This window comes from Dermochelys coriacea, chromosome 9 (genome assembly GCF_009764565.3).
Source record: "Dermochelys coriacea isolate rDerCor1 chromosome 9, rDerCor1.pri.v4, whole genome shotgun sequence".
NCBI classification, from domain to species: domain Eukaryota; kingdom Metazoa; phylum Chordata; order Testudines; family Dermochelyidae; genus Dermochelys; species Dermochelys coriacea.
In genome coordinates this window covers 32682990-32701295 of record NC_050076.1, presented here as the reverse complement: position 1 = coordinate 32701295, position 18306 = coordinate 32682990, and the positions used below count along the sequence as shown (strand labels likewise).

Here is an 18306-nt window from a genome sequence, read left to right as displayed (position 1 = left end):
TAAAGACAGACGGAAAAAAAAAAGATAAAAAGGAAAGTGTATCAGTAAGTACTGTACATGGAAAAAAAAGACACAGGAAAGCATGGTGAAGCATTTTGAACAGCTTTATGAAGAACAGATTACTGTTCAACTAAGTGTCTTCAGAAAATAGGTAAGTAAATGGTGCTTCCATACAAGTCAGACACACACTAACTTAAGTAAAATGACTAACAAGATAACTATGGTTAGGGGATCACGGGGTGGCTAGTTTAAATTTTATTTGTGCTTTTATTGGGGTTAATGAGATGCTGCTAGATCTGTTGACCAAGATGTAAGTCTGGGTGTTGGGAAAATATTCCCCCCCCCCCATATTCATGTGAAGAATTTGGTAGCTTATGACAGAGAAAACAATGGATCATGCAAGTAGGGACATTTTAACCAACTATAAGATTATAAAACATAGTTAAGTTTGATTAATTTGCAATTCCCTTCTCACAGTTTTGTAGGGCTGGAAAGGACCTAGATAAGTCATTAAGTCCAGACCCCATACTGAGGCAGGACCAAGTAAACTAGACCATGCCTGACAAATGTTTGCCCAGCGTATTCTGAAAAACCTCGAATTATGAAGATTGCACAACTTCCCTTGGAAGCCTATTCCACAGCTTAACTACTGTTATAGTTAGAAAGCTTTGCCTAATATCTAACATAAGGCCTGGTCTACACTACAGGGTTAGGTTGAATTTAGCCACGTTAGGTCAATTTAAAAATGACTGCGTCCACACTACCAACCCTGTTCCGTTGACCTAAAGGGCTCTTAAAATCGACTTCTGTAATCCTCTCTGACAAGGGGAGCAGCACTAAAATTGACCTTGCTGGGTCAAATTTGGAGTAGTGCGGACGCAAATTGATGGTATTGGCCTCCCGGAGCTATCCCAGAGTGCTCCATTGTGACCACTCTGGACAGCACTTTGAACTCTGATGCACTAGCCAGCTACACCGGAAAAGCCCCGGGAACTTTTGAATTTCGTTTCCTGTTTGGTTAGCATGGCGAACTCAGAAGCACTCAGCACTGGTGACCATGCAGCCCCCGCAGAATCGTAGAGCATAGAATGTTTCTACGCTCCTCCTATCATCTCAGTCCCTAAGGTTATCGCAGATTAGAAAGCAAAAAAAACGCACTCGTGATGACATGTTTTCCGAGCTCATGCAGTCCTCCCGCACTGATAGGGCACAGCTTAATGCATGGAGGCATTCAGTGACAGAGGCCAGGAAAGAATTAAGTGAGTGTGAAGAGCGGAGGCAGGACACAATGCTGAGGCTAATGGGGGAGCAAATGGACATGATGAAGCATCTGTTGGGGGAGCAAACGGACATGATGAAGCATCCGTTGGAACTGCAGGAAAGCCAACAAGAGCACAGACCCCCGCTGCATCCACTGTATAACCGCCTACCCTCCTCCCCATGTTCCATAGCCTCCTCACCCAGACACCCAAGAATAGCGGGGTGGGGAAGGCTCCGGGCACCCAGCCATTCCACTCCAGAGGATGGCCCAAGCAACAGAGGGCTGTCATTCAAACAGTCTGATTTTTAGTGTGGCTACAATAAGCAATGTGGCCTTGTCCTTCCCTCCTCCCCCACCCCACCTAGGCTACCTTGTCCATTATCTCTCTTTTTTTTTTTTTTAATTAATAAAGAAAGAATGCATTGTTTCAAAACAATAGTTACTTTATTTCTAAGGAGGGAGGGTGGTTGGCTTACAGGGAATTAAAATCAACAAAGAGGGTGGGTTTGCATCAAGGAGAACCACACATAACTGTCACACCAAAGCCTGGCCAGTCATGAAACTGGTTTTCAAAGCTTCTCTGATGTGCAGCGCGCCTTGCTGTGCTCTTCTAATCGCCCTGGTGTCTGGCTGCTAAAAATTGGATGCTGGGCGATTTTCCTCAACCTCCCACCCCGCCATAAACGACTCCCCTTTATTCTCACAGATATTATGGAGCACAAAGCAAGCAGCAATAACAATGGGAATGTTGGATGCATTGACATCTGACCTAGTCAGCAAACAGCGCCAGCAAGCTTTTAAACGTCCAAAGGCACATTCTACCACAATTCTGCACTTGCTCAGCCTATAGTTGAACTGCTCCTTACTACTGTCCAGGCTTCATGAGCCACGGGAGCAAGCAGTAGGCTGGGGTAGGTGCGACCACGCGGTGCTGCCGGCTAGGAGAGCAGCCTGAGGCAGAAGCCTCCAGCTCGCATGATATTCCAGGCAGGACTGAATCTCCATGAGATGAAACTTAAAGAAGAGAATCACCTGGAGTTTCTGGCTCCCATTCGGTGCTCTAAGAGGAGAATAGCCATGTCTGTCCAGGCGCCCCTGATCGACCTCACCGAGGTCTGCCAGGAGCACCCAGGAGATGTACGACGGCTATCAGTTCAATTGCACCATCTGCCGCAAAGGCAAGGAGCTGCTGCTGTGTAGCAATGCAGTACTGTGTCTGCCAGAAGCACCCAGGAGATGTATGGCGACAGTGAGCCGAGCTCCATGCTTGCCGTGGTATGGCGTCTGCACAGGTAACCCAGGAAAAAAAGGTGCAAAACGATTGTCTGCTGTCGCTTTCACGGAGGGAGTGAGGGAGGGAGGCCTGACGACATGTACCCAAAACCATCCGTGATAATGTTTGTGCCCCATCAGGCATTGGGAACTTAACCCAGAATTCCAATGGGCAGCGGAGACTGCAGGAACTGTGGGATAGCTACCCACAGTGCACCACTCTGTAAGTCGATGCTAACCACAGTAGTGAGGACGCACTTTGCCGACTTAATACGCTTAGTGTGAACATACGCAATCAACTGTATAAAATCGCTTTCTAAAAATTGACTTCTATAAAATCGACCTAATTTCGTAGCGTAGACATACCCTAAATCTCCCTTGCTGCAGATTAAGCAGATTACTTCTTGTCCTGACTTCAGTGGACATGGAGAACAACTGATCACAGCACTTTATAATACCCCTTAACTTATCTGAAGACTGAACAGATGCCCCATCAGTTTTCTTTTCTCAAGACTAAACATGCCCACTTTTCTTAACCTTTCCTCATAGGACAGGTTTTGTAAACCATTTATAATTTTTGGTGCTCTCCTCTGGACTCGCTCCAATTTGTCCACATCTTTCATAAAGTGTGGCACCCAGAATTGGACACAGTATTCCAGCTGAGACCTTACCACTGCAGAGTAGACTGGGATAATTACATCTGACATACAACAATCTTATTACTATACCCCAGAATATTAGTCTTTTTCACAACTACATCACATTGTTGACTCATATTCTATTTGTGATCCACTCTAACACACAGAACTTTTTTATCACTACTACTACTACTTAGAGATGTATTTGCCATTTTCTACTTGTGTCTTTGATTTTTCCTTCCTAAGTGTAGTATTATGTACTTGTCTTTACTGAATTTCAACTTGTTGAATTCAGACCAATTTGTCAAGGTCATTTGGAATTCTAATCCTGTCCTCTGTGCTTGCAATCCCTTCCTGCTTGGTGTCATCTGCAAACTTTAGAAGCATACTTTCCTCTCTGTTATCCAAGTCATTAATGAAAATACTGAATAGTACCAGACCCAGGACTGACCCCAGTGGGACACCACTACGTATGTCCTCCCAGTTTGACAACAATCCATTGATAACTACTCTTTGAGTATGGCCTCACAACCAGTTATGCACCCACCTAATAATAATTTAATCTAGACCGTATTTCCCTAGTTTGCTTATGAGAATGTCATGTGGGACTGTGTCAAAAGCCTTACTAAAATCAAGATACACCGTGCCTACTGCTTCCCCCCATCCATTAGGCCAGTAACCCTGTCAAAGAAGAAAATTAGTTTGGTTTGGCATGATTTGTTTTTGAGAAATCCATGTTGGTCATTCCTTATAGTCCCATTATCCCCCACGCGCTTACAAACAGATGTTCCAATATCTTTCCAGGTATCAAACTTAGGCTGACTGGTCTACAATTCCCCAGATCCTCTCTTTTTAAAGATAGATACTATGTTTCCTGTTCTCCAGTCCTCTGGGACCTCACTTGTCCTCCATGAGTTATCAAACATAAATGCTAATGGTTCCAAGATTGCTTCAGCTAGTTAAGTATCCTGGCATGAATTTCATCAAGCCCCGCTAACTTTAATGCATCTAACTTTTCTAAATATTCTTTAACCTGTTCTTCCCCTATTTTGGCTTGCATTCCTTTCTCCCTTCAGCATATTCTATAGCAATATTAAGGGCCAGATTCATTCTCCTGTTTCTCTCAGGAAAAACAAAAATAAAACCCCCAAAATCACACGCACAGAAATGGAACCCATTCTGCAGGCTCCTAATAACAAGAAGTCCACACAGAAGCACTGTGGCACAAGACATATGAACTCTGCACTACAGGGGGACTTGTGGCCAACCAGCTTTTCCCCTACAGGACAGAGCACCCGAAGATGCACCAATCCAATTTACTCCCTGGGCAGGTTGTGGAATGCCTATTTCCTCCTTCTACCCCTCTAGCTCTTGATGCTGCTGCAGCCTTATTTGGATACACAGCCTCCCCGCTTCAGAGGTCAAAGCACAGTAGACTACTCAGAGGAAATAGTTTCTCTGTGGAGCTGGTGCACCACCTATCAGCAGTAACTTTTAAGACTTACTCAAAGTCTGGCTGAACATTTATATTATTCATGCAGTAGAGTGTTAAATACCTATATTGTTTCCTTGTATTGAGCCCTGCAAATATACTGTTATGCTGCTTCACTTTTAATTCTTATGAAGAATGTTCAGAAAAACATCATCTCACCTCCTGTTGGTCCTCCTGATTGCATCCCAATAAAACATAGACAAGAATGTGTGGAAGAAGGTAGATTGTCACTTTGAAGTCATTCTTCATCATAATACTGCAGCAGCTGAAAACTTTGCTGGCAAGATCATGTCGCACCTGTAACGAAAATTGTATTTTTCAGGAAGAGTGTTTTTTGTAGGTAAAATGTATGTGGCTTGCAGAATTGTTGGAAGTCTTAGACAACATATAAAAATACAGTTCTTGTTACTGCTGAAGATAAATTATCCCATCCAATTTATTGGTACCTGATACTATCAGTCCAACGACCATAGACAGATCAGCAGACTTATACATGCACAAGTGAGGGACTATCGTATGTGGGAGCTATGGATATAGGGAGGGAAATGCATCAGCATTGCTACTGTGCTGAATGTTTTCAGGATTGGCACACTAGTATTAGTGTGCCATTGTGGAGCTGTGTCTACAAAGAGTTTCTGGAGAGCGGGGCTCTTCACGCAGCCACAAGTAGAACCCTTTCCTCCATCCTACAAAGATGCCAAGGGAAGGGAGATGTAAATCTATTCATACTTCTGTCAGAAAGCAGAAAAAACCACTGTAGCTGGTGAGTTAGGGTGGCTCCCTTTTAAAAACAAAGTTTTGTATGTATCACCTACATATGATGGCATGGGTGTGGGTGGGAAAAGGAGGACAACATAGATGGTTTCTGTGTGCTGGGATTGTGCAACTACAGGGATACGAAAAAGGTGACAGGCTTCCTTCTCTACATTTCTGAGAAGGAGATATGAGGCTTATATCTTATCTCAGAAACACCTGAGATATTAGTGCTCCTGGCAACTAATAACGTATTTAACATTTCTAGTTTTCTAAAATCTACAGAGAGGTGTTAAGATCTTGTTAAAGCCAAAAGCTTGAAAGAATCTTAACTATGGTGCTGCCAATATGCCTCCACAACAAGTGACAGATCTAGCAACAAAAAATTCATATTATACATAAGCACTGTGGATGCGTACTTGGGTGTGCCTTGGTGATACAGAGAGTGCTATAATTAATGCTAAAATCATGCCTGTAATCAAAAAAGCTAATCCCTCAAAGGGCTAAGTACCCTTAGCCTCTACTAAAACAACAAGGAGTCCTTCTGGCACCTTAGAGGCCAACAAATTTATTTGGGCATAAGCATTCGTGGGCTAAAACCCACTTCATCAGATGCATGGAGTGAAAAATATAGTAAGCAGTATATATATTACAGCACATGAAAAGATGGAAGTTGCCTTACCAAGTGCTAACGAGGCCAATTCAATTAAGGTGGAAGCGGTTTATTCTCAACAGTTGACAAGAAGGAGTGAATATCAGAGTAAAAATTACTTTTGTAGTGCTAACGAGGCCAATGCAATCAAGGTGGACGTCGCCCATTTCCAACAGTTGACAAGAAGGTGCGAGTATCAGCAGAAGGAAAATTACTTTTTGTAGTGATCCTCTGCTGATACTCATACCTTCTCGTCAACTACTGGGAATTGTCAACGTCCACCTTGATTGCATTGGCCTCGTTACCACTGACCCCCACTTGGTAAGGCAACTCCCATCTTTTCATGTGCTGTAATATATATACACTGCGTACTGTATTTTTCACTCTATGCATCTGATTAAGTGGGTTTTAGCTCATGAAAGCTTATGCCGAAATAAATGTGTCAGTCTCTAAGGTGCCACAAGGACTCCTCATTGTTTCTGTTGATACAGACTAACACGGCTACCACTCTTATCCTCTACTGATTGCAATGGATGTTAAGCGCACTAATTATCTCATTGAATTGGGCCTAAGTGAGGTTTTTGCCCATAGCTTTTCCTCATTTCTTTAACAGATCGAATTTGATTAAGACTAAATATACTCCACACACATATTAGTATACTAGCTCACCAGTTATCTTTTCATTCAAATACATATAGCACACTCATTGCAATTACCTTTGTTATAAGATAACCTGCCCAAGTTGCTGACCATTCTGCAAAATTGTTACCTAATTTGCTTAAGTAAATTGGCTTCTTCATCTTAGACCAGTTTACAGCCTTCTGGTAACTCTTGTATCTGTAATTTTAAAATCCAAATTTAGTAAACAGGTTTTGTTTTCCTATGTGGAAGAAAGGACATAGTCCACAAGTAACCAGGAAAGAGAGTTGAAGTTAGCTTCTATGTTTTTGTAAGGATCAAAAAAGCTCTAGCATACAGTATCTAAAAAGGCTTGAATTCTATTGGAGTTCATACATGTACTTTAATGAAAAACAGAGATAGGGATGATTTCACAGCAGTTTTTAAAATCTCACTTTGAGGACAAACTGCCAGGCCTGAATGTGTTATCTGTGCACAGAATATTTTTCTTTGTGATTTGCAAGTCACTGAAGGATTTAAATATTCAAGTGAGAGACAAGTCAGCATTATGCAGAAAGAATAGGGTGAGATTTGAGTTTTATACCTATGCACATTGCTTCCAGGGAAGTTAGCAAGAGTGGCATGCACATAAACAAAACCTAATTATTGTTAACTTGGAGAAAGATTTATTTTAAAAGCTGTACTCCAAAGATTTATTTAAATGACACATACCGCGTATTTAAGTGAGGTTCCAGTATTTCCTGAACATGCTCAGGAAACCTCCTCCAAAGCCTGGAGCCTGGACAGTCAGTGTTTGTCTCTCTACAGTCGTAGATGGATAGTAATTCCTAAAAATGTGTTAACAGAAATACCATCTTTTAAAACGGCAAATTACTCAGAATTCTAGTAGCCATATGGGATTTGAGGAGTTAAAAACTCTTACAGTATCCTGAATCACATACTAAGCCCACCAATATTTTAAGTGAAATATCAGAAAGATCAAATATATAAATATGTTCCTTTAAAATGTTTGTTGTACAGATTCCGCATTTCAGTGTAACAAAGAAAAAACTCAATAATAAAAACAGATGATCTAACAAACATGCTGCCTTACCTGAATGGCATACGCTGCAGAATCTTGAGCACGGACATTATCAGCATAAGCCATGAATGCTCTGGTTAGTTCCATTAATAATCCATGGCCAAAATTTGGATCCTCCACTCCAGCCTCAGTGACAAACAAAAAATCAAATTTATTTAAGAGGCTGGCTACTGGCTCAAGAAAGAACTTTAGTCTATCACCTTGGTTTCAAGTTAGGTTTCGATGAGAAAGGAGGCTGATGTTTGATGACATCTGGCCCACAATTCACATTCACTTTCAAAGGGAACTGGGGGCCTAACTCACTTAGACCCTTTAGAAAATCCCGATCTGAAGGGAAAAAAGCTCTACGCAATACACAGAGAGAGAGTAAATTTTTCAGTTTCTGGGGAAATGGATTGAAAATTAGTTGGTGCATGGTCTTCATCTCATACTGTACACATCACAAGATTATCACAATACTGACAGACTTGTAAGTCTCTATGAAATAGCCCCAGGTTTGGAATAGCAGGCATATTCAGGACTGAGGTACTTTTGAGAGAGTTTTGGTGACTGTTGCCCACACCATGATTAACTCAAGCCAGTACTATTAGTCCTTCACTTTCATGAGGAGTAAATTCACTTTCAATTCATGATCAAATCCTGAAAGGCACAGAGCATCTACTGAGCTTTTGCCACACCGAATGATTTCAGCACCTCTTAGGGTTTAGCCTTAAATGAAGTGCTTGAACAATTCCTCACTAATGGCATTAGTCATCACAAAATCACTATAAAATATAGTAGCACAAATTGAAATCTTTACTCATGGAAGTGAATGACTGACAAAGAAAGTGTCTGCTGTCCATATTTGAGATAATATTTCTGTACAAGTAGCTTGCAAAATAGCTGTCTGTACTGTTTAGCTCTAGATAGAGTCAGGAGCTTAATTTTCAGGAAATTTCTCCACCCACAAATTTTATAATGAAGACATTCATATTTAAAAAAAAAAAAAACAAAAAAAAGAAAACCACACACTCCCTGTCATTCTACTTCCATTAAACTACTTTATTGATTTTAACGTTCATCCACATTCTCCACTGGTCTCATATTTAGATATAAATTTTACAAAATGGTGCCTAGGGACTGAGCCTCATGACTCCAATTAAGGTTCCCAGAGCTGCACAGCTGTGTCCCTGCATAATACCTTATAAATCCATCCTTCAGAGTTGACATTGCTATGAAGCATAACAGTTTTCTGACACTTGGAAATGTTTACATGTACAATGAAACACCAACGTTACGTCACTGATTTGAAAAAGTATCCAAGTTTTTTTTTAATTGAATTATAAACTGATTTAGTCTCTCAAGAACTCTATTTTAAATGTCTTAACAGAGCATTTTGTGGAACCACCAGGGACGAGTATTGAGATTCGCCTACCCTAAGTCAATGAACAGCTTTTAATAAAACTTGACGCTTTCAGTTTGTGCCATTCTGCAATATTTCACTACCCAACCAACTATTTAATTCAATACAACATTTCTCTTCTGACTGCAGTTTCAAAAGTTCACAGTATCATATTATAGAAACTCCAATGTAATGCTCTTACCACAAATGTAAAATTGTTTCCTTGGGTTTCACTTGTTGAAAAGTCCAGTCTACCTGGATCTATGGCTCCCAGCTCACCTAAACATTCTCCACATAGCAGTCGGGCATGAGAGTTTGCATCCTGACAGCCAATTAAAAGCACAGTTACCAACTGGGAGATGACTGGCTCCACAGTTTCACTGTCTGTTGCATATTTTATCAATTTTTCCTAAGAAATTGAAAGAGGAACAAAAAGAAAACAGATAATCAATTATAAGTGTGGATATAGCAAAGTTTATCTTATGGGCAAACAACAGTAAAAGATAATCTTTCCTTCATATTTCACCATCCCATAACCCTTGTGTTTGTCATATCCTGCGTGTCTTGTTTAATCTATGGCTCAATTCTTGCATCATCTACGTGCAATGCTTACTCACATCAGAAGTAAATGGTAGTACTCATGTGACTAAGAGACACAGGATCTGTCCCCCAGTTTGTCTCCGACTCAAGAAGGCTTTCATTATCTATAAAGAATTGCACACTTCAAATTTTTGTTTCTACAGTACCATAGAAGTGTGGGGGCTAGGACATGGCACAAGGCCAGATGCCATTTTGTAAAGCCTGGCTCCAATTCATTAAACAAAACAGATATTGTCCCACACATTACTTTAAACCTTATTCTTATCCATTTAATTTTGTTAAATAACTTGTTAACCACACAACTGCACATAATTACAGGAATGATTTGTCCTAATGAGAAATAACACAGCCCAATATTCCACCACAAAAGAGAGCTAATGTGACAGCCATTTATTAATGTATCAACACAACAAAAGTCATAACACATAAGGACAATTTACAATTTCTTACCTGGCTTAATAAATTAGAGGAAATGCCTTGATATTACTCATGCCTATCTGTAAATAGTTCTAGCATTAGTGAGTATATATGAAAATACATTCTCTCATCCATCAACCACTTTGTAACTGTACTTGTGCACAATATGGTTGAGTTGGAAAATGCAGCAAAGGGCTGAAGTGTTAAATGCCTTTTTGCTTAAGCTGTCACCAAAAAGGTTTGTAGTAAATGAATGACAAACATAAAACAGGTAGGATCTGAGGCTAAAATAGGGAAAGAACAAGTTAAGAATTATTTAAGGCAGGGGTTCTCAACATTTTTCTTTCTGAGGCCCCCCTAACACGCTATAAAAACGCCACAGCCCAACTGCGCCACAACTGTCTTTCTGCATATAAAACCAGGGCTGGCATTCAGGGGTAGCAAGCAGGGCAAGTGCTGACTTAAGCTATGGCAGTGGTCTGCACTAGAAAATTAGGTTGTCTTAACTAGATCACCTGGGGCTTGAAAATGCACATCCCAGAGCAGGTAGTTAAGCTGGCTTAAGTCCCTGTGTAGACAGTGCTAGGTTGATGGAAGAATTCTTCCATCAATTTAGCTACCACCTCTCAGGGAGGTGGATTGCCTATGCCAACAGGAGAACCCCTCCTGTCAGCCTAGGGAGTGTCTACACTGAAGCACTCTTGTGGCACAGCTGCAGCCGCGCTGTTGTAGCGCTGAAGCATAGACATTCCTTATGCTGATGCGAGAGGTTCTCCTATCACTGTAGTAAATTCACCTCCCCAGAGGGGGTAGCTAAGTTAACGGAAGAAGTCTTCCATCAGCCTAGCACTGCCTACATTAGGACATATGTTGGCTTAACTACATTGCTCAGTGGACATAGCTGAATCCATCAAAGTTTCTAATGTAGATCAGCAATTAGTCAAGTTAGAGGTCTTTAAGTTGGCAGGGGCTGATGAAATACATCCTAAATACTCAAGAAACAGGCTGAGCCATTAGTGATTATAATTGAGAATTCATGGAGGACAGGAGAGATCCCAGAAGACTGGAAAAGGGCAAATATCTATAAAAAAGGGAGGAAAGGACAACCCAGGGAATTATAGACCAGTCAGCTTAACTCTCATACCCAAAAATGGAGAGAATAATCAAACAATCGATTTGTAAGCACCTAGAAGATAAGGTGATAAGTAACAGCTAACATGAATTTGTCAAGAACAAATCATGTCAAACCAAGCTAATACCGTTTTTTGACAGCATAACAAGCCTTGTGGATGGAGGAAAGCAGCAGATGTGATATATTTTGACATTAGTAAGGTTTTTGATACTGGCTCACATGACCTTTTCACAAGCAAACTAAGGAAATATAGCCTAGAGAAACCTATTATAAGGTGGGTGCACAACTGGTTGGAAAAACATACTCAGAGTAGTTACCAATGGCTTACAGTCAAGCTGGAAGGGCATATAGAATGGGGTCCCGCAGTGATCCGTCCTGGGTCAAGTTCTATTCAGTATCTTCGTAAATGATTTGGATAATGGAATAGAGAGAGTACATTTAGTTTGCGGAAAACACCAAGCTGTTAGAGTATGCAAGTGCTTTGCAGGAGACATTAGAATTCAAAATGATCTGTATAAGTCAAACGTTGGACACTACTTGAGCCCTGGACTGACCGTTGACTAGCCAGTCGTCTAGATAAGGGTAGACTTACACCCCTAACCTCCTCAGAAAAGCCACTACTTCCGCCATACATTTTCTGAACACCCGCAGAGCTGCAGAGGGGCCGAATGGGAGGACCATGAATTGGTAGTGTCAGTGGTTCCCTATGAATCTGAAGAACTTTCTGTGTCCTTGATATAGCGATACATGAAAATAGGCATCTCTTAAATCGAGGGCGGCATACCAGTCTCTGGGATCCAGTGAGGGGATAATGGATGCCAATGTGACCATGAAGAACTTTATTTTCTTGAGATAGTTGTTTAGTTGATGCAGGTCTAAAATCAGTCTGACACCTCCCTTGGCTTTTGGGATTAGGAAATGATGGGAGGAGATCCCCTTCCCTTTTACATTCCGCAGAACCTCTTCCATGGCTCTCACATGAAGGAGAGATTAAACCTCTTGGACCAGAAGCTCTTTGTGAGAGGGGTCCCTGAGGGGGCATGGGGAGGGAGGCTAAGAAGGAAGGGTAGAAATAAAATGGAGGGCGTATCCACTTCCATTGTGCCCAATGGTCCGTGGTGATATGACCACGCACTGAGGAAAAGGAAAAGGCAGTTTGTAAGTAAAGAAGAAACAGGATCTGGCGTCATGGAAACTGGAATGGCGTCCTTGACTGTCCCACTAAAACACCTACTTAGAACCCCCAGATGTCTAGGTGGGGCAGGCATTGACGTCAAAGTAAAAGGGGGCGGTGGCCTACACCTTAAACCCCTGCTTCTCTTTCTCTGCAGATCCTAATGGGCAGCTGGGACAGAGTAGTGGAAGGACTGTTAAGGCCTGTAGTGCTTCCTTGAAGGAGCTAGGATGTACAAAACAAGGGACTTAAGAGTCACCCTCAAGTCTTTTAGATCATAAAGCTTCACATCAGTCTGTTCTGAAAAAAGTGAAGCTGCTTCGAAAGGCAGGTCCTGAAGTGTCTGCTGGACATCCTGCAGGAGTCCTGAGGACTGTACCCATAAACTCCTGCACATGGCAACTGCTGAAACCATGGACCTGGCTGCTCAGTCAGCCGCATCCAAAGCAGCTTGTAAAGAAGCCCTCATCACCGATTTTTTCTCATCGATTAGTGAGAACTCTTGCCTGGTCTCTTGTGGGAGTAAGTCCTTGAATTTCTGCATAGTGTCCCACATATCAAAATCATACCTGCCCAGCAGCGCCTGCTAGTTTGCAATTCTGAGTTGTAACCTGCCTGGGAGAATAAGCTTTCCTACCAAACAAGTATAATTTCTATGAGTCTTTTGATTTTGGGATTGCACCCTGACGATTCTGTCTCTCTCTCTCTTTCATTGGCAGTGGATACCACCAGAGATTGCGGGAGGGAAGTGGGGGAGGGGAAGAGATAGGTGTAAAGAAACTCATAACCCTGGGTGGGAACAAAGTATTTTCGTTCAGCCCTTTTTAAAGCGAGGGGGGGAGATGCAGGGATCTGCTGCAAGGTCTTAACAGATCCATAATGTCCTCACTGAGAGGCAGGGGTACTTTTGAAGGGCCTGAAGCAGCTATAATGTCAACTAAGCTATGGGAGGATTCTTCCGCTACCTCCACCTATATGCCCAGATTTAAGGCCACCCTCTTCAACAACTCTTGGGGACCTTTATAGTCATCCAATGGAGGCAACATACCCACTGCTGAGAGTGCCTCGTCCAGAGAAAAGGAGGCAGCCAGCATTGGCCATGGAAGCTCTTCCTTTCTTTCTGTATCAGCTAGATCTTGTTGAGCCGTCTCTTGCTGTTCAGCACTGGACTCGGTACTAGAATCCAGATCACATGCTGCCCAATGGGACAATACTACCCTTCTTTCCAAGGCCACCGAATAGGAGCATCTAGAATAAACCTTGGAAACTTGAGGAAAACCCCACAGATTCCAAAAGGGCCAGTGGACTGGTCTAGGTCCCCAGTGAGCTCCTGGCCAACCACTCGATGATACTCCTGTGTCCGGGACCATAAACAAGTGGAAATGCCTGGAAGAGTGGGGAGAGCAGCTCTTTGGATGGAAGGAGTAAAACCCAATCTCCAATTCAGAACATGATGAGTCTCTGTCCGGTGACCACAGTGGTACTACTCCGACCGGTGCTAGAGTCCAGTGCCTTGGTGGAGATGTCCACACCGTGGCAAGCATAACCAGTTTCCTTTTTGATGGTATAGAAGGGCACAATACCGAACTATGGAAGGATCCAGCGGGTTCCCTCCTGTCCACCAGCACCAATAACATCGACTCCTGTACTGTCGGCAATACCAATACTGACAGCTAGAGAAGGTCTCTGGCAGCAGCAAACGCCTCCAGTGTGGTCGTTATTGAGACAGTATTAGTACCTCACTGTGCTGCAGATGTAGACAGCTCTTCCTGTACCGCATTTGATAGTGTCTGCATAGGTGCCAGCATCAACGGTGACAACTTATGAAGTGAATTTTAAAGAAGTGTTTTGGCTAAGATCAAGTTCTACTCTGATCCGCATGCCTGGCAGTCTTTGGTGCCAGGGATCACCCCCTTCGGTCAGCTGTTTCTTATGCCTTTTTCTAGGCACTATGGATAGTGATTGGTGCTGGGACTCTGGTACAGTAGGAGGAGCACTCCTTACTGAGGCTTGGTGTCAACTCTGACCGGCCTGACTCTGATGGAGGTCTCAGTGCTGCTGCCATGAGGAGGTATGGCCTCTCAAGCCTTCTTTGTGCAAGGCTTAAAGTCCTTGCAGATATCGCAATGGTCCTCAATATGAGCTTCTCCCAGGCACTTTAAGCAGCTTGAGTGCAGGTTGCTCAGGGGCACAGTCTTGTGGCCGAAGGCGCAATGCTTAAAGCCCAGTGACCAAGGCATGCCTTGGCACCAGGGAATGGACAAGAGCTCTGCAAAACCCTGAAGTTACAGAACTTCACTAAAATGAGCTAAAACTGACTACAACTAACTGTATTCAGAAAGAGAATGACAACTACCACTGAAAGATCCTTACTTTTACAAGCTAGCAGTTCCAGCGACCGTAACAGGCAGTGAAAAGGAACTGAGAGGACGTAGGCGCTTTATCCAACACACGGCAGTGAAGGATGGTCGAGCCGTTTCTATGGGTACCACCGAGGGAAAAATTTCTGATGGCTGTGCTCAGGGCATGCACACACCTAGAACGGGGATGCACATGTGAAATCACTTGAAGAAAATTGGGTTTGTTTAGATGAAGGAGAAGACTGAGGGGTGGGGGGGAACATGATAACAGTCTTCAAGTATCTAAAAGGTTGTTATAAAAAGAGAAGGATGATAAAATTGTTGTCCTTAACCACTGAGGTCAGGACAAGTAGTAATGTGCTAAAATTGCAGGAAGGGAGATTTAGATTACACATTAGGAAAAATTTCTCAGCTGTAAGGGTAGTTAAGCACTAGAACAAATTACCTAGGGAGGTTGTGGAATCTCTGTCATTGGAGGCTTTTAAAACCATGTTAGACAAACACCTGTCAGGGATGGTCTAGATAATACTTAATCCTGTCTTAGCACAAGGGAGGGGCTTGATGACCTATTGAGGCCTCTTTCAGTCCTACATTTCTATGGTTCTGCAATAAGCCAAGGAGCAGACACCTTCATATTAGGTTTTAAGAAAACTTTTTCTTACAGAAAAAAGAAAATTTACATTTGAGAGTCTGCAATTGATGCTGGTTGATGATGGATCTGTTAATGCAGCCTGCTAAACCAGGAAGTGCTTTAACAGAGAACAAAAAATAGCAGATTACTTTTCCCAGTAACAGTCCCATTACAAAATCCCTCTTCAGTTCTGGATTGACTTATTTCTTGCAATGATGGGCTAGCACTAGAAGAAGAGAATGTGTTTACTTCTGAATTGCTCATTCAGTTCTGATTCAGCAAGGATGCCACACAAAAAGTAGGGTCTGAAAACCCTGTTAAAAGAGGAAGTTAGATGGGAACCTACCACCTTACCCATTCTGAAGTCAAGGGACATCTATATGGGTAAACTGAGAACACAAAGCCACCTCATCTACCTTGCTGCTTATTGTAAGAGAAAACAGCATCCCAAGATAAAGGAAAATGATACCGTTGGTCCAGACAGTATCACAGTTCATCTTTAACTGCATTCATCGTAACAGCTTTTTATACCTGATTTCTATACAAGGTTTCCTTCAGACTGGTCAGTGCATGGATACGAACATCTACATTCTCATGCTGAATAGCTTTCATGGATAGCTGAAGTGTTGTCTGCAGGTCAGTGCTTTTGGAGGACTCCTGAACAAAAATACACAGCATATAGCACAATGATTAACCACATCAGGAACATGGTTAAAATGCACCTCAAAAACATGAGAAAATACACATCAGCCACCTTTTAAAGTAGAAGTCTCCTAAACCCATTTCCATAGCCCATAATTTTTTGTTTGCTCACTGTGGGAGGAAAACACTTTTAAATTAATTTTGTTCTCATAAAAGGTGTCATTGACATAAGGTTTTTAGTTTTATTTTCTTTCAATTTAGAACACTAAAGAGTTTCCATACAAAGGCTCTGAGCACCCTGACAAGAATGTAACATTACCAAATGAAATACTATTTATTTTAATCAGCTCACTTCTCCTACCAGTCACTCTTCATACAGGTACGTCTTCCCCTCTTCCTCCACCCTCCCTCCCACCCATCCACCCACCTTGTAATGCCTTTCCAAGGCGAGGCAAAAAAAATAGGCACTGCAGTGTGCCCCGCAAATAATAAATTTGGGTTATTTTGGATCAAGGGCAAAAAAGCAATGGTTTTCTTTATAGTATTCATCTTATAAGATGATATATTATAGGGACCAGTTTAGGATTTCAAATTCTGAAGTGATAGTTTTTTTAATAGAATATTTATTGTTAAAAGCTAAGCTGGTAAGGAGTAATGTGTTTTTAAGATAATGAAGACTATTAAACAAACCACATAAGATACAGGGAAGTCAAAAGTTAATATTTAGAAATATTAACTCTTACACTACTCTGGAGGTAATGTATCAATGAGAACCTGGCTCTATTGTGTGGTACATATTACCAAGTTTTCCTTTATCTGTGGAGGTAGATAAGTATTATCTCCATTGTATAGCTGGGCAAGTAACTTAACTTCAGTTTCCCCAACATCATACAGAGAATCGTGGCAGAGCTAGGAACTGAATCCAGTAGTCTATTTCTGTTTCCAGTCTCCTGCACTGACCAAAGGATAATGCTTCATTTCAATTAAGACATTTACACATGCATATATCTAGATTTTAACCCTATTAACCAGCCATTTTGTGAACACACATTCTCTTCAAAGAGAAGCACAATAGTTGAGATTTTCAAAACAGTAAGGGATTTAGAGACATATTTTCCATTAAATTAAAATTAAAGGAAAATGTGTGGGCTAAATCCCCTAGATTGCTTTGAAAATCTCACCTATAATACATTATCAGTATAACATACAATACTATATTGCCACATCTAGGTTTATATCATTAATTCTTTTGGTACATAAAAATATTAAAGCTGTACCTTTCTATATTCCTGAAGTACTATTTGAATTTCTTTCAGTTCAGGATGGTCAGGCAGAAAATATATTTCATGAAGAAAGTCTTGTACTGCATCTCTAATAATGTTTTTTTTTTAAAAAATAAATATTACAAAGATAAAGAAATTAGTACAAATTAAATTTGGGTCAGAAAATTTTACAAGGCCATCAAAATAAAGTAATAAAATGTAGTAACAATAGAAAAACAGAGCTTTGGTGAAAAATAGGATAAAATGCATTTAATACGTTAGAAATAATATTTCATTTAATTAACCTAATTAAAAAAAACAAAAAAAATTTACTTCTCTGGCTACTGAACTTTATCTGAAATAACAGTATTCTTTCTCCCTCCCATAATCAACTTGGTCTCTTAAAAAATAATTCTTTCCAACCGTGGGAGCATTTTAGCTCTCCATCCATCACTCAGTCCCTCTCGAGGTACATCTACACTGCAGCTGGGACCATGCTTCTCAGCTCGGGTAGACAGACACACAAGCTCTGCTTAAACTAGTGTGCTAAATATAGCTGTATAGCCAGTGGTAGCACGGGTGGTGGCTCAGGCTAGCTGTTGAGTATGTACACAAAACAACTAGGCAGTGTGTATTCAGGCAGCTAGCCTGAGGTGCCATCTATGCTACCCCAGACCATGCTGCTACTTTTAGAAAAATAGCTCAAGCAGAGCTAACGCTCGCCTGTCCACCCAAGCAGGGAAGCACACTCCCAGCTGCAGTGTAGATATACCCTCAGAGAGGTGCAGCTCTCCTCCTCCTCCTGGGAACTGGGAGAAGGGTGAGAATAATCTAGCTTTGTTTTGCTTCCCCTTCTGGGAAAACACACATAAAACATATCTACCCAATGTGAACCAATGTAGCAAACCAATGTTCTCCA

The 18306-nt window shown here is 41.6% G+C and overlaps 1 protein-coding gene across 5 annotated transcripts in view; it reads right to left on the bottom strand.

The window, feature by feature from the left end:
* The window catches only part of ATR (ATR serine/threonine kinase), a 98749-nt gene that overhangs the window by 46088 nt on the left and 34355 nt on the right, over positions 1 to 18306 (bottom strand). For 4 of the 5 annotated variants that reach the window (XM_038417411.2, XM_043492876.1, XM_043492877.1 and 1 more), the window contains 7 exons: positions 17403 to 17496; positions 16015 to 16140; positions 9372 to 9578; positions 7801 to 7914; positions 7419 to 7534; positions 6785 to 6905; positions 4823 to 4960 (listed from right to left, as the gene is read on the bottom strand). In XM_038417411.2, coding sequence (XP_038273339.1) covers positions 4823 to 4960; positions 6785 to 6905; positions 7419 to 7534; positions 7801 to 7914; positions 9372 to 9578; positions 16015 to 16140; positions 17403 to 17496 — 916 coding nt within the window. The remainder of the gene's footprint in view (positions 1 to 4822; positions 4961 to 6784; positions 6906 to 7418; positions 7535 to 7800; positions 7915 to 9371; positions 9579 to 16014; positions 16141 to 17402; positions 17497 to 18306) is intronic. The other variant, XM_043492875.1, reaches the window with a different exon arrangement.